Below are 17926 nucleotides of genomic sequence, written 5' to 3' on the forward strand. Positions count from 1 at the left end.
AATCATTCTGACTGGCTCTTTTGGTTAGTTACTTTTGGCTAATTCACTTGATTCCCTAACTAGTTACTCCCACATATTTGTTCTGTGTTGAAGTTGTATCATTTTGTTACACAAAATAATAATATAATATCGTATAGAGGATTTGAATCGTATTGCTTGGAGAGAGAAATTGTGGTCAAAAATGACTAAGGAGAAAAGAAATGAGGGAAATGGTGAAGATGGAGGTAGGCAAGAATATTTAGGCTAAGGTTCATTAGAAATGGTGAAATTAAATTGGTCATCTATTAGGATTAGAGACCAAGTTCCTAAACAGATAAGAATAAAGTGGCTTGTGCCAGAGCGATAAAATCATTGGTTTCTCTTTATCTGTTCCATTTATCTTGCTTGCAGACAATCTAGGTATTACTATTCATTTCGGTCCAAGAAGACAATGGTCTCCTGTTTGACATCATGACATCAAGGTTCTTCTCTGATTATCCATCCTGGCAGAAACACCCAGGGATGGGGTCTGAGCTTAATTCTCACATATTCAGTCCCTAGGAAGTGACTGCTATCACTAGCTTTCATCCAAGCAAGCCTAACAGAGATTTTTCCTATACAACAGGCCCCAAATTATGCTAGCCTCCCTCAAGATCTTATAAGAAAATTACCAAGAGACTAAAATTTTCAGATTTAAGACCTCCCACCAATGAAAAATAAGTATTCTTTCATTTTCTTTTTCAATTACCATTAACTTTCCATGAAGGATACACTCTTTATTGGTGCTACATAAGATTTTCTGTGACCACTGGTTAAACACTTATATTTAAATGTTTCTTCAGAGTTAGACAAGTTAACAAAATAACATGAGTTTTCCTTTATTTTCAATTATTTTTTAATTACAGAAAGAATGTGAGCTAAATAGAATTAAAATGAAATAAGCCAAATGGCTTAGACTAGCTTTTATATACTTCCAAAACTTATGAACCAAGACACAATATGACTGCTTTTCTATTTCAACCTTTTATTTTTGGGATAAAGGATCATTCACCTACAATATAATATAAACTGTGCTGATAATATTTATTTATATAGGTGGTTGAAGTTTGAAGAAGATGTGGAAGATGGAGGAGAAAGGTGGAGCAAGCCTTATGTAGCTACTCTTTCATTGCACAGCTTGTTTGAGTTGAGAAGTTGTATTCTGAATGGAACTGTGTTGCTGGACATGCATGCCAACACTTTAGAAGAAATTGCAGGTATATCTTTTCTCCCTTAGTCTATTTTATAGGTACAGCTACTTTTTTGTTATTCTCTTTTCCTTGTAATTCAATATATGCATGAACTTTGGAAAACTATTCTCATAATCACTGTATGAGGCCTTAAAAGTCATTTTCTTTTACCCTGTTATTCGAGATAAAAGAAGTTGAATCTCAGAGAAATATGCTCTAGGTTGGCAGTGCCAAGTCTAGGACAAGAACCTAGATATCTTGATTCCCATTCACCATTCATTTTCATTATTAGACTCTCACCATTAGAAATTTAAAGGAAAAACCCTTAAAGCTACTTATTTTCAATATCCAAACACATGAAATCGCCAAATGAAAAAATTTCAATAAACAGAAAAATGTTGGTTTAGAATGGACACAGAAGAGTATGGCCACTTATTTTAAACTTAATTAAAACCCTTGAATTCCAGAGGAAGCCAAGTGTTATAGTTAGGATTTGTTTTGTAATTCAATAGTGCAACCTGATAAATGATTAGTATTAGAATTCAATGATGTCTTATAATATAGACAGCTATATTTAGGAAATGTTATTATTACAGAAATTGAGTCAAAGAACTCCTGTATCTTTTGACCAGAAGACAAACATATTTTAGTAAAGACAAAATAATACAAAAACACAGAAATAAGTTTTGAAAGTATATAAATGAAATAATTGATGGAGGTTTTAAAAATAGAAACAAAGAAAAGAGACAGTTTAAAAATTATTAGTTTGGGAAAAAATAAAATTTGTCCCATATGATATGTATTTGTGAAGTGGAAAAACTTAGTATCTTAATTACATTGTAGAAATGAAAAATAAATTATATGTGTGTTAATCATATATAAAAGAGAATTATATATTAGAAAAATAACATATCTACTTTAATCTGCAGAACAGCCCCATGAAGTAGATGTCATTCTCATTTTCCAATCAGAAAATAGAAACTCTAAAATTGTCATGACCTAGATTTCACCCAGGGGCCCCTGACTTTAAGCCCAGTGTCTTTTCTGTTACACTACAACTGCTGTCTGAAGAAAAAGAGATGTCTTGAAGTGAATGTCACCCAAATTTTGATGGCACATTTATCACCTTAAAAATTATTGATTTAGTCAGTGGTGCTGATAGGCATTGCAGTATATGTGAAAAGAACAGTAAGTACTAAAAGATACTTTGGCTTGATTTATTAAACAAAAATTCCAAAAAATCTAAAACACATACACGGGTGCGCGCGCACACACACACACACACACACACACACACACACACACACACTCTGCCCCAAACAGGAAAGATAAGCAGTCCTCTTCTGTTTCATGTGACACCTGTAAAGAGATTATTCTTTAAATTACATAACTAGAGCCTAAAATACTTTATAAAGTTAAACATATATGTATAATTTTCAGAAGTATCCAGGCTACTGTAGCTGCAATAAATCAAGAAAAAATGGAGAAAATGATTAACTCAGAAATAAACAAACTCTCTAAGAATGCTGAAATAGGTAGCTATCCAGCTCAGTTTCTTAGCTTTACATTATATGGTCTTGCTAATACCCATTAAACATTTTTATATTTTAATTAGGAATGAAACAGCCGGGCTTTTCACAGTACTTTGAAGTATGGGAAGCTCTTAAGTTTGTAATTATCTTTTTCATACTCAAACCTGGTTCTTAGTGTTATTATTGTTTTCCTTATTTAATAAAGAAAGAAACTAAGATTTAAAAGGTTAGAGGCCTTGTGCTAAGGGACTTATTTTCACTGCTTGAATTGATGATGACGCTACCTTTGAAAATAGATTAATCCAAATACATTTTGAAATGGGAAGTGAAACTGTCACATTCTACCACCTGGCAAAATTAGCCTCAGAACACACCCTTTACACTTTTACCAGTCTTCACATTTCTTAAGTTGTGTAATTTCTAATGCTTTCCTCAGAAAGTTATTTTTATGAAGAAATTTTCTCCCAGTAATTTGACTAAAACACTGTTCATTTTATCACCTTAGTTCACTTTCATTGTCTAAAATTATGCAACTTTTTCCTAACTCTGTCCGTTTCCCAAGCTCAATTCTGTAGAATATGTGAAGGTTAACTGGGTTAAATCTAGCCTTTTCAAGCAAATTACATTCTCTAAGTCTATCCTTACAGTGAAAGTAGTTCAGTTGACGTCTTGATACCCTAAATAGCTTTTTAGTATTCTTTCTGCTCTTCTAATTAGTGTGTATCTTTCTGACTTTGAAGTAGCCCAACCTGAATGTCCCATTTTTCAGTGCAGAGCAGCCTGTAAAATGACATTTAGAATATGTCAGTGGTTTAATGCTAACATCACAAAGAAAAATATGATTACAAATATCTCTGTTGATTGTTATTACCTTAGATTCCTTTACAATGAGAAGAGATTTCCTCTCATTGATAACTATAATTTGACTAAATTTAAAAGTTACTTATGTATCCCCTCAATAAATCTCATTAAAATATTTTCTCCCCATAGTTTGTAATTATATTCTTATTTTTTACTTACTCCTATTTTCATTTTATAAAAATTGAGCTGCGTTACTAAGTTTGTAATAAATAAGCATGCTTTCCGTTTTTAAGACTTCTAACTTTGCAAAGTATTGTCACATAATTATGTTTTATTATCAAAGCAACTTATAAAGTAGGAAAGAAACTATTTCACCGTAAACAGATAAATAGACAGTTCTTTATCAAAGATGACCTTTGCAGAAATGGAAATAATTTTTTTATTAACCTATAATCATAATTTTTGGGGTATGGGGGTCTCACTATGTTGCCCAGGCTGGTCTTGAATTCCTGGGTTCAATCAGTCCACCTGCTTCAGCTTCCCAAAGTGCTAGGATTACAGACATGAGTCACTGTGCCCAACCATAATTTCTGTTTTATTCTGTTTCATGATCATTTGTGGCCACAGTGATTGACAGTCAGCTCTGAAACTTTTTCCTCAACTCTTATTTATCATGATTTTTCTCTGTTAGCCATAATTCACATACATTAGTCACTCGTTTCAGTTTTACAAAAGCTAAGTGTCACAGTTTACCTTTAAGATTTCTAATCCCTAGTACTTTGTGAATGCACAGGCTTTGCAGTATTGATGTTTTTCAGACATTTCCTACTAGATGAATATGACCCAGATATTGTTTTGTAATGATCAAGGATTTTTATATCAATGTTCTGATATGTTTTTAACAGACTCAGATAATTCCTTAAGATATTTTCGTAGACTTAGTAGCAGAAAATCCCATTTGTATCTGGCAAGTCTGTCAAAAATTTCTGGTATAATTAAAGTAGGATTTTCTTTTGGCTAAAGTTAATTTAAAATGTATCTATTTCCCAATGTTTCAGGAAACTCAATAAATTTAAACTTTATCCTTCAAAATATTACTTAACCTTTTCAAATCCAAAATTCTCCGGATATATCTTCTTACCACAATTTACTCTGATATGGAGATTAATTATATTGAATATGCTTCTCAATTATATTCATATAAATTACAGGGAATTTTATGGTCTATGTTAATCTCTTTGAAATTAAGCATTATAAAGATTAATGATGGAAATATCCTCTCTTCAGTGTGTGTATACGTTAACCTAATTCTGTCAATGAGAGTTAGGAAGAAATTAAAACCAAACCAAAGTTAGTACCATGGACAGATTATCAATCATAGCTCCCAACTTATTTAAACAACCTTTGTTGTTTAAAATCTTTCATTGAAGGAAGCATCTGCAGTTTGCTCCACTGAATGTAATCTGTAGATATGGGAGTATAGGAATAACCATATATTTTTTAACATGCCTATACTGTGACAATCGTTGGTCTGAAAAGTAAATATTCTATTACAGTTTACACCTTTAGCACACACATCCCTGTTAGTGCTGGCAACCAAACCACAGAATTTAGGAATTTCATATCATATTCCCCCCCACCTCCCCCAATATATTTTACAGTTAAGACAATGGGTTTTCAAAGCATTGATATGATGATCTTCAAAAAGAGATTTATATAGAATCTGCAATATGTCATAGCCTCTAGGGGCTTTCATTCAAGATACGTTATGATAAAATAGTTACCTGATAGGATGAAAAACAATTTTTCATTTTTCTGAGGCCGTTTTCCACAAGTGCTACTAGTTTTTCTTTTTTTCTTTTTCTTTTTTGAGACGAAGTCTCGCTCTGCCGTCGGGCTGGAGTGCAGTGGCGCGATCTCAGGTCACTGCAACCTCCGCCTCCCGGGCTCAAGCGATTCTCCTGCCTCAGTCTCCCAAGTACCGGGGACTACAGGCGCGCGCCACCATGCCCAGCTAATTTTTTGTATTTTTAGTAGAGACGGGAACTCACCATGTTGGGCAGGATGGTCTCAAAGTGCTACTATTTTTCTAGAACCTGCTTAGTGTTAGCAGAGTGTGAGAGTGTGACCTATTTGTCCTTTTTTTTCTCTTGCTTTTTCGCTTTTCATCCAGATCCTGGGGCAGAATAGACTGTATTAGGTAGGCATCATAGCCTGCTGAGATTGCAGGACTTCACTCTGGACCAAAAGTCATTATGGTCCATTATTCTTTCACACTTTTCAAGTTAATACTGATATATATTGTAGTGGGGAAAAGAACAATGTGAGTGATTACTAATTCAGATTCCTTTTGGTACCTAAATGTCACCCTAATATGTTATATTCTTAAGCAAAATGAGTAATTTTTTTCCAGACAAGTAAGATATAATTTGATACAGTTATACTTTGGAGAAGTTTGCTGTGTATTTCTCTGTAACTAATGAACAGATGAGTGTGTTTTTTAATATTTACTTTTCCTTACGTAACTGTTTCAAATAAAAATCTTTTCTTTGAAAAACTGTGAAGATAGTGACCTATGGGTTTTATAGTGTTTGAGCCTGGAAACATTGTGCTTTAATAGAAATTAAAAATCATAAACATATGCAGGGTTTATTATGTGATTACTTTTGATTCTGACTAGAATATTGAACTGGGAATTCATATCATGGCTTATATTTGGAACTGCCTTACAATAATATCATATTGGTATTCTAATAACCTACTTTACAACTTCCATTATGAAGCATATGCATATTTTGTATACATTTTCCCATCTTAGCAAGGTTTCAGTGTAATGTCATATATGTTGACAATTTATTATTTCCTTTATTTCAGATTAACCCAGGGGTATTATAACTACTGATCTCCAAAGAACTGAAAAATAGATTTAAATATTATTCTATAGTATAATACATTTTCAGAATTGGAAGGGACCTTTGAGGTAATTATAGTGACTGACTTTCAAACATTCCAGGTATATATTATGGGTGACTTCCAAATATTCATTCTACCTCTTTCCATTGTACACACAAAAATGATACAGCACACTATATCCCATGTGCCAAATATGGCCGACTGCCTGATTTCATAGGGCATTTGAGCTAAGAATGGGGATTATATTTAAAATGGTTGAAAAATAATAAAAAAGAAGTTAATATGTTGTGATGTGAATGTTATATGAAATTCGAGTTTCAGCATCCATAAAGAAGTTGCACTGGAGCATAACCAGGTTTATTTGTGTACATGTTGCCTGTGGCTGCTTTCCTGCTGCAAAGGCAAAATTCAGTATTTGTGACAGAGATCAGATGGCCTACAATGCCTGAAATATTTGTTATCTGGCTCAGGACAAAAAGAGCTTGTCTGTCTCTGGTTTAGAGAATTAACTCTAGATTGAAGTGCAGTTCTTGATTAGCCTGTCAGTAATATGAATACCATCTCCTTTGCCAGTGATTGGGTTCAAGATGGGCAGGGCTATGTCAGTAAGACTTAGGATAATTTTTCCTGGCCAGGTGAAAAATAACTCATCTAAGAGAAAGTCACAAAAAATATATTTCTCACTGCCTATGAACAAAAATATATATTTCCTTGTTGTGGCTGGAAGCCATCTTATGACCATAAGGAAAATCAGCCTGAGGTTAAAGCTTACCCTAGAGGAGGGGGAAGTTAACAAAATCACAGAGAAGCAGAATTAGAGCCAACCTAACTTTGATCTTTCTATTATGTGAGCCAATAAAATTGTTTTAGGTAGTTTAATTTAGGTTTTCTGCTATTGATAAGCCCAGCTTTGTCTCTAATTGATAAACTGTTATAAAATATGAATATATTGAAACCACCACAAATTTCAAACCAGGAACCCATAATCTACGTAATGAAAATTGCAAAGAAAATCCTGTTCTGGGAAATATTTACTGATAGCCTCAATATTCCAATCAGTGCATCAGGTGCCTTATGCCAGTCTTGGCACCAACATGTGATATAGATATTATTATCTCCATTTTATAAATAAGGACACTGACGTTATTCAACGTTGCAAAGTCATCTAGCTAGAATGTCATAAAGTGGCCCAAATCTGTCCCCTAGTTCATTTCGGCTTCACACTGAAGGGAAATACTGTTGGTAAGGCAGCATTCTGCTAATTTTGAAACCTTTATTGTACTCAAAAAGGCAGTGGAAGGCAGCTCTTTGCGATCTGCTTTACATAAGATGTTAAATGCCTTAAAAACAATTAGAGTTAATATTTGATAATCAGAAAGCAAACTGATTACACAAACATTCACTGATGTGATCTTTATATCACTAAGAAACTTAAAATACCTTTGCTTATCTACTTTATTGACATTTTTGATACTATGTATGGTAAATAATCTGCTTAATTATAGACTTCTGAAATCTCACCTTCCAGTCTTTGTTTTGCAGGTATAAAATATCTTTTTAATCTAACATTCTCAAGGGAGTGTGTTTCCAGGAAAGTTTGAGAAAGGGCTGATTTTCTATCCATATGAAACAGAATTGTTTACTCTCCAAATTCAGTAACTATATCACTTCATAGGCCTCTTTGCATCAGATTTTCACAGATAGACTTCTGTTCACTTAATGAGGAAACAAGGAAATTAGTCTGTACTAGAAAATGGGAAAAATATTAAAATATAAGTATAAAACCAATTTCCAAATTCAAACACATTATGAATTGTGAATTCAAACACATTATGAATTTTCATATCATCTCTACAGCTATTCCACCCATCAGTGTGAATAATGAAGAAATAAAGAACTTTCTTCTCAATGCAACTATTCCCCTTTGAAAAATAATACTTCATAAGAATTATATATTTAAAATAGAATGATTTATAATGAAAATTTGCCCCAAATCTTTCTTGTGCAACATTTCTACAATGGAACATAAATTTCCATTTATAACACCATGCTTAGGAATTTTTTTAAAGAAGTTATTTGTATTTCAAGATGACTAATATTGTTTAGGGCTTGCATATTTGGACTCAGTGATTCATGGCTGGCACATGTTCTAGAGGAAAGCTGTATTCATCTTCTTCCGGCCTCTTCTCTTCAGATATGGTTCTTGACCAACAAGTGAGCTCAGGTCAGCTGAATGAAGATGTACGCCACAGGGTCCATGAGGCATTGATGAAACAACATCATCATCAGAATCAGAAAAAACTCACCAACAGGATTCCCATTGTTCGTTCCTTTGCTGATATTGGCAAGAAACAGTCAGAACCAAATTCCATGGACAAAAATGGTAAATGTTTGTTTATTGTGCTCTTTATGTCTACTATAGGTCTCTGACATATCAAAGTGCTTCTAAATCTTTTAAAATTTGTTTTATTTGAAAATGATTTTTTGAAATTCACATTATTGTAGAATTCTTTTTACATGAGGATATAGTCTTATTATCAAGCATCAAATTGTAAAACTTTTAGAAAAGAACTTAAGTTTCCTGAAAGGCTCAGGAAAAAATACAAAAAAAACCTAATATTTAATAAAAAAAAAACCTTTTAGATTTGCTGCAGAAAACATAAACAGAGCATCTGTGGCATAACAAATAAGGTCCTAGTCTCTGTCCTGTAGCTTAAAAATGTAATGCAGGGCTTTGACTTATACCATAGATGGTGTTTTCATTTAAAGGAATCATGATCATCATCTAGTGTTTGTGGAAAAAAGATACTGGTTTCATGTTGCTCATAGTTAACAAATTCCATTAGAGAAAATGATTGAAAAGACCAGCCAGTGCATTGCTTGTGACTTTACCCACATTATGGCTGATTCCGGTTCAAGGGCTCATTGCTGTTTGTAATGTGGCATCTTCAACATCCATGGAGCCACCCCACTGACCATTTTCATACACCAATATAGATGACCACCATTGTTTCTTAGCAATCTTGACTTTCTATGATTTATGCTTCGGACTCTTTTACCTTTCCTGTATTTTTTGTTCTCTCCTTGCATTTATTTAACCCCTGATCATTTGCACTAAGGAAGTTGCTTAGGAATCTCCTATTGTCATCCATCCTTTCTATTAGTCTCATGAAAGAAAATGAAGTTACCATGAAGATGGTATGAATTTGTTAAACTTCTATCAGCTTTAAAGTTTCCAGTTCTAAAAGATAAAAATTAATGAAAAGTATTTTCAAATGCTTTACTGGAAAGACTGATTTCCACAAATGGATGAAAGCACATGTAGTGACAGCATGAAATATCATGTAATCTCACCCTATTTTCAAAAGCTTCAGAGATGCCTTAAATAAAATGTATGAAAATTAGTTTTCTCCAGATTTGCTTCATATTAATCAGTTTCCATACTACTGAATCAAATATACATAAAAAATGTAGAATAAATGCTTTATTAAATAGATAAAGATGATTAGATGTAATTTTGTCTCAGAGCATAGAACCAGTTCTTAATGACAAAATCATTTTTGAAATACTCATTTGATTTTTGGGACTTTTCAGTGACTGAATATAAGTCATTTTTGTTACATAAAAGAGTCTATAGTTGTGCACACATTAAGTTCAATAAAATTATTATGAATACTTTATAGTAAATACCAACTTGTGTTTGTAGAGTCCACTGAACATTCTGAGGAGGTATAACTTGCTTTGAATCAAATCATATATTTAAAACATATTTTATTCTAAATCACAATTTGCTTTAAAATAAGTGATATATAAGATAACAAAACTTGAGGCTTTTATATTCTAAGAGATGTATTACAAATGCTGTGCTTTTGTTATGCTTATAATGCTAGTATTTATTTGGTATGGCAATGTTAAAACAGAGTCAGTTATTTACAATTTTGGCTATGGGCTTATGTCTACATGACTCCAAAAACTTTATTAAAATATACCCAAGAATTAACTTCTAAGAATGCATACAGATTTTATAAAAATGGACTTTTGCCTTCATAACTTTTGCTAGAAATCAGATAATAAGATATATGTCTTTAAGAAAGAGGTATGTTTCTTCAAAGAGGCAAGGATCTTGCATTTTGAACTAGTTAAAATTTATACCTTAAATTTCACTGGAGATAATGTTTACTCTAACAATAATTTCATGACTTTTTTTTTGAAGTAAGATGCTATAGAATTTATTGGATCAATGATTTATTGTAATATGCAGATCTAGGCACACTGTTTGTTACTGCTTTAAACTTCTATTAAACATAAGAGGAGATGGTAGAATTATAACTGTGAATTACAAATCTACATATAGTCACAAGGTTTTCTGAGAGCCTGCTTTTTGTCTTATTTAAGAAACGGTTTAGTTTTCCCGAAAACTAGAATCTGAGTGATTCTGAAGTGATTCTGTCACCATCTGTACAATCAGCCTTTATCTGAACACATACAAATCTTTTTGAGGCATACGTAAGGGCAATAAAAACTTGGAAACATTTCTAATAAGATTCATATACCCAATTAAGTATTGTTGTAGAGTATGCTGTCAGAAGTGGTTTTCTAAGCCTAAGCTTATAACACCTCCTTATGACTCTGTTTTGCTTCCTTACACACTTTGCATAATTATGTGTGTTGAGAATTCTGAAAATATGTATAGACTTCACCAATTTAGAAATAAATCTCCTACCCAAAAATGAAAAAAGTACGAAAGACCTTTACTACTGAGGTTCTCAATCTACTTAGGAATTCTAAGGCCTGACAAACTCTAGATAGATAAACAAATTGAAATTAATAGCCATAAATATGAATTGGACCTTCTGTTCTAAATATGCAATCTAGATTTAAAATTTTGTGCAATAGTTCAGAGAGATGCAAAAGGATTTCAAAACATCAAAAAAGTAAAGGTAATACTATTAATTTTTTAAAATCCTTAGTAAAATCCATTATGCAAAAAGATGGACTTTTTTAAAAAAGATTATAGAATAGAAATTAAATAGGGCAAAGATTTTTCCAGAAACTTTAAAACAGAATACATTTTCCTCCCTAAGCATAGTGGTAGAAATAAGTCCCCGTTTCTTGTTTAATGTGCTGAAATTGTCTCAAAAACAAACGGAAGCTTATGTAGATAAGCCTGAAAGAGTCATATAGAATAAAGTTTCTACTTCCTTAATTGACTTGTGTCTTGAGCATGTTACCTTGTTAGTACTCTCTGGGGTTAAACATTCAGACACTGTATTTCAAATGGGGTCTTCCCTGTTTTATAGATTAGATTAATAAAATAGTGCATTTCCTTGCTCTTCTCCTTCCCAAGTCTACCATTCTTTGTCCATTCCTTTTTTAGTGATTTGTGATAATTTGTCAGTCTCATCTCAAAACACACTAGTTAACTTTTCTTGGTATTCTGCATTCTCTTCAGGGCTAATGTGAAGGATGCTATGGATTCACCATGCATTTTTAATGCCACCATGCTGTGTTTAACTTTCACTTTTCATTAAGCATCAAAACTGTGAGAATTAAATATCTGATTCTGATGTTTCAATAAAAAGTGACAGTTACATTTGGCAAAACAACAGCAAAAATAATAGAAAAATAATATCTACTTTGACATTAGCACCCTGAAAAGGGTATGGATGGTAAAACACTCAAGATAAATATATTGAAAATATTAAAATAATTATTTGGACTAGGAAGATTTTCTAAAACTAAAAATAAGACTTTTGTGTTAAGTGATCTAGAAGGCAAAATTTATCAGTATCTGTATTTATCATTTAGGTCATGTATTCAATTACCTTTTGAGACATTGGGATTATAAATCTATTATAAAATATTATTATCCTTATGATAACTTTTATATTTTTGAAGATAATTTGGGATTATTAGTTTTGTTAAGTATAGGGTGTCTTTATTCTGCTCTGTCCTTTACTAATAATTTCTAATTCTGTTTGTTTTCCTTCACATATCTTTTGTCTCTCATAATCTGAATACTTTCCAGTTGTACCTTTTATTTGGGATCTCAAAAGGAGTTACAGTGCAGAAAGTCTCTAACTACTGTTCAATGCCATAGTTTACTGAAAAACAGTTAGACTTGGGAGGACAGGACATAAAGTTCACTCTTTAGGCCTGGGTAGATTTCAGACCTTAAAGCAATGTACACATATGTATTGTGCATAATATTTATTTATACTTTTGGAAATCAGATCTATTGCATTATAGTTACTTCTTTTACAAATGCTGTACTTTTAATTTTTCAGATGCATGTTGTCTTTACGTATTTAGATATTATGTATTTTGTATTAGATATTAAAAAATGCTTTCTTGCTTTTTTAATACAATGGTCTCATAAATAAGATATCCAAGGTATAAAATTTATCCCTCATAATGTTCTACCTTTGAAGAAAAAATAAAGCTAGAATAATAATTCTTAAGATTGCTTGAGAGAAACTTATTAAAACATTTGTGTATATTAAATAATTAAACATTGTTTAATAAGTATGATATTTTCTACTCTTCCAAGAAAATCAAGATGACGTTGTTGACACAACTGATGGGCCTGCCCAGAGGCTATATTGTCATTATAGTTTTGGAATGTCAAGACTAGATCTTAAGAGCAAACATAATTCTAGTATGATGTGTTTGGATTTGTTATTTCTTATATTGCATTAATGATTTTCAGGCACACTAATTTTTCTCCAAGTTTAATTGTTTGCATACTTTTCATGTTTTTGAAGTGTAGCTCACCTAATCAGCATTTTCTAAATATTTAGCCCTTCTTTCTTTATGTTTTCTATTCCCATGAATAAATGTATTGTTACACATGTATGTAACTTTGTCATTCATCTTTATATTTCTTTATTTTGCTCTGTCTTATGTCTGTCTCTAACAGGCTCATCTCATCTCTGTACTCCCTCATCTCCTACCCTTTGGGTACTCTAAATGCGTTGAAGGTTTCTGAGGTAGTGTAAACCGGCTTGGTCTCTAGGTTAATAGTAATGTACCTCCATGTCTTCATCCCAGTTTCCTTCTAGTGCACGTAATTTACAGTGGATTAAGCAGTAGAAAATAATGATACATTTATGCAATATATTCTATTGATGTGAATTTGGCCAAATATAAATTTAAAAGTTGCTAAGCTGCTGTTTTATAATACATATGTGCATACTTTACTTAAAGAAGAGAACTATAGCTAAAGACAAATGAGTTAATATAATACTCAACAGGGTTTTTGAGAATATACCTTTTTTTTCCCAATAATGAGGTGCTTTAATAATACTGCTATTACTTAAAGTCATAAAATAGTACTTTTGATGTAATCTCATGTTCCTTCCCTACAACTTTATGATAAAGAAAATGACTTTGCCAGTCTCATAATACACTTAGTGAAAAATATATGATGTAACAAGCAGAAAAACAGCTTCATTTTTCTAGTTAGTATTTACTCAAAATACTCTCAGTTTTCTCCTATGCTAGCCCCATATCTATTATAATTTGCCCTAGAAAAATACATAGTCTATAATAATTTTTATCTGACACGTGTGATCTCTCCATGAAGGCTCAGAGGAAAAAAATGAATTCATAACTCAAAGAAAAGTAATTCAAACAGGTGCTAATATGAATACTATATAATATATATCTTAATTGATAAGATGTCAAACAAATATTAGAAATTTTGATTTAAGGTGAAGAACTCTTGAGCTTAACAGGTCAGAAATATGTGTTTAATAAATAGCAAAGAAGATATTAGGTTTCTCAAATGTTTCCATTTACATTTGAATAGTCACAGATACTAGTTAACCTTAGTGATATCCACTTTTCATCAGTTTTTAAATAACTTACCCTGAATATAATAAGATTACTCAATTAGTGTCTTTTTTCATAGTCATCCTCATGCCTCAAAATTATGTATGTATTATAAAACAGAAATAATTAAACATTGCAGTGACATTCATTTATAGGAAATAATATGGGCAGTGATTAGTGGACAAAGGTAATATAAAGAAACAGGTAAGCAGGCCGGGCGCGGTGGCTCAAGCCTGTAATCCCAGCACTTTGGGAGGCCGAGACGGGCGGATCACGAGGTCAGGAGATCGAGACCATCCTGGCTGACACGGTGAAACCCTGTCTCTACTAAAAAATACAAAAAACTAGCTGGGCGAGGTGGCGGGCGCCTGTAGTCCCAGCTACTCGGGAGGCTGAGGCAGGAGAATGGCGTGAACCCAGGAGGCGGAGCTTGCAGTGAGCTGAGATCCGGCCACTGCACTCCAGCCTGGGTGGCAGAGCGAGACTCCGTCTCAAAAAAAAAAAAAAAAAAAAAAAAGAAACAGGTAAAAAGCATTTGTTTGTAAGTACTGTGGCATAGCACTTTAAAAAAATTACTGTCACAATTAGCATTCATAAAGCTTTCACACATATATGAGTGCTAAATCCTAACCTTATACTAATTTTTTCCATGAGGGGAAAATATCCTAGCAAATTCTTTGTTATTCTATTAGGAAAATATTCACTTCTGGCTGAAGATAAAATTCTGTACATGAAAATTATCATTCTGTGAACCACTATTGCCTTAGACATCAGCAAGAAAATAAGAGATGCCCTTCCAAAATCTGAATTTATTGATTCTTCTTGTGTAATAGCATTTCAGTTAATGAAATTAATTTTGAAATTTAATCCATCATCTTCTTCTGAAAGGTGGTAATAATTGGCATAAACTAATTGGCATAAAGAAAAATATATTTAAACAATGATTACAATTGATAATAGAACTATAAAATTATTTTTAATTTATGAGGTTTCAATTCATTCTATATACTATAATTCATGCATGAATATTAGTTTTATATATACAGCAAATAAAATGTTAAACTTTTTAAAAGACTTCTATTTTTTCAAAATAACCCAAATCAAACCTGTTAGGTTAATTTTTAAATAGTATCTCTTCATTGTTCTATATACTACCAAGTTGTGAAAACTGCCTTGAGGATATACACATTTAAAGTGTATTGTTTCAACTTTAGCAAATTAACTTACATTTTTGGAAATAATAGACAAGAAATAATAACAAGATTTGAAATGCTATTTAAACTTTGCAGGACTTTTGATGTCATTAAGTATATTTAACTATGAATATTAACTCCTATTATTTAACTACTGCTCTGAAATATAAAAGATATACAATTTTTGGTCTTTTTGTCTGTCATAGGCTAGTTTTCGTGACTTTCTATATTAGCATACATTCTATAGACATATCTAAAATCTAGGACTAGCAAGAAGTTTACTGTCATCTGATGTGTCTCCTGCTAGTTAAACTCTCAACTAAGTCATTATCAACATCACTTAAAATATTTATAAAAAATAGTTTCTAAATCCCTTGTTCATTATCAACCTTATAAAGTAATATTTTATAAAATTGTTCTTATTTTAGAACAAGAATAGCATACAACAATAAATCTCAAAATATATTACTTATTATAATTATTACATAAATATTAGTTATTAATTACTGTAATTATTTACAAGGAGAAATACAAGTGTTAATATTTTAAACATACTGCCAGAGCTGAAGGTAATTTATGAAATGCTCTACTTAAAGTATACAAATGAATACATAACGTATTCAATTTGTTCAAATTTTAAGTTCCACATATTTTCTATCCAATTCAAAATTTAATCTCTTTAAAGTTAATGACTTTGCACTGGATTGACTTTTGTTTTGTATGTGTTTGGTGATAAAACTAAATAATTGTTTTTCTGTGTAGATTTATACCACATGAAATGATTTATTATAAGAAAGCAGGTATATGTGTATTTAATTTATCCATGACTTGAATTTCACCACTCAATTTTACAGAGCATTCAATAAATTTAATTTTAAATATATCTAATGTTCTAACTCTTTAAAATATGGAGAAATGATGTGAAACTGGTGATTGAAGACATCCGTTAGTAGCACAAATGCATTATATAAAAGGTTTTTTTAAAACTATAGTTATTATTTTGAGAATGGTAAATTGAATGGCTGCTAATGAACAGTTCACAGTCATAGCTGCACATTGCGGTTAGAAATGGGAGAATGAAAATAATTTCTGTAGCTTGTATGACATTTATCTGAAGTTTACATATTTCCCTAGAATATGCTATAATCAGAATTTGTGAACATGGTTTGAGGTGAACTTATTTTAAAAAGTCATTTTATTTTCATCTTCTCCAAATATATTATTTTACATTTTTTAATGAAAGTAGTGAAATCCTTAAGTTCTAGAATAATATTAAGCCTATTACTTTCTGGCATTATAACAACTTTAAACCATACAATTATTCCTATTAATAAATGACCCCTGCTTGAGAGGCTTACTAGTCTAAAAAGCAAACTTATAGTAATTTTTGAAAGTAAATAATTAGTATTTTTAACCCCAGTTGTTAATTTCTAGGTAACAAAGAATAAGTGGACTTTCAGGAGAGAATTTAAAGGAAAGGGTTTTTGTGGGGGTTTTTTGCATTTACCCTGGGAGCTTGGAGAAGTTCAGACAGAGACCAAAGTGATTAGAGATGACACTGAAGGTGAATTTAGAATAAAGTTGGGATTTAGGTAAGTAGAGAGAAGAGCCAGGCAGAGAGAGTGTTTCTAACATCTACAATTGATGTGAATAAAAGCACTATTTTGAGTCATTGAGTTATTATCATAAATATGGGCAAGACTTCAAATTTGAATTGTCATTATTCATTTCACAGAAAAAAAGATGGGGAGACGTTTAATTTTCATTGCATTGCTAACTATGAACAAATTTAATATGATTTACTGCAAACAATGTTTCATATTTAGTGAATGATGGAATTTAACCCTTTCTAGTCATTGCCACACTCCCAGTGCTACTATCTACTGAACTCTCATCATCTTCCCTATAATAGGGAAAAGAACTACAAGATAATTATGTTTTAGTTTAGTGTTAATGCAAAACTAATACAATTCAAGTTTTTATCTTTTCTCATATCACAGACTAATATCAGTATGCTTATATAATAGAATAATCAGAGGCATAAAATCATATCCGTAGTGTTCATACTATGTGAAATAAAGGTATTTCTAACCGAACCCCCTTATATAGACTGTAAGAGTTACGGCCAAAGAACTTTTTTTCATTGGTTTGGCTTTTTAGATGCAATAAAACCTAAAAATATACTGTGTATTTTTCTGATAAATATCCGTCCTTTTTAATGCTTTACATTTTAAATTCTTCAGGCTGAGCTTAAATCTTAACAGATGTCTATCTTGTCTTTTTATATATACCATTAGTTTTGGTTGAAATCTAGAAATCAATGATGCTTCAAAATCCTGGTAACATTTACATATTTTTGTATATAATCCTTATTGAAAATAATCTTTTAGAGTTTTTATCTGAAAATTGGTTTAATTTTTTACTGAATTCTCCCATTTCTACCTGT

At 31.7% G+C, this 17926-nt stretch overlaps 1 protein-coding gene across 15 annotated transcripts in view; it reads left to right on the forward strand.

Annotated features, from left to right (window-relative positions):
* Positions 1–17926, forward strand: part of SLC4A10 (solute carrier family 4 member 10) — a 381685-nt gene that overhangs the window by 246736 nt on the left and 117023 nt on the right. For 14 of the 15 annotated variants that reach the window (XM_025404367.1, XM_025404368.1, XM_025404373.1 and 11 more), the window contains 2 exons: positions 1075–1235; positions 8649–8837. In XM_025404367.1, the coding sequence (XP_025260152.1) occupies positions 1075–1235; positions 8649–8837 (350 nt within the window). Of the gene's footprint in view, positions 1–1074; positions 1236–6415; positions 6522–8648; positions 8838–17926 lie in introns of all 15 variants that reach the window. The other variant, XM_025404381.1, reaches the window with a different exon arrangement.

The sequence above is a fragment of the Theropithecus gelada genome, chromosome 12, assembly GCF_003255815.1.
Source record: "Theropithecus gelada isolate Dixy chromosome 12, Tgel_1.0, whole genome shotgun sequence".
Taxonomy (NCBI): Eukaryota; Metazoa; Chordata; class Mammalia; order Primates; family Cercopithecidae; genus Theropithecus; species Theropithecus gelada.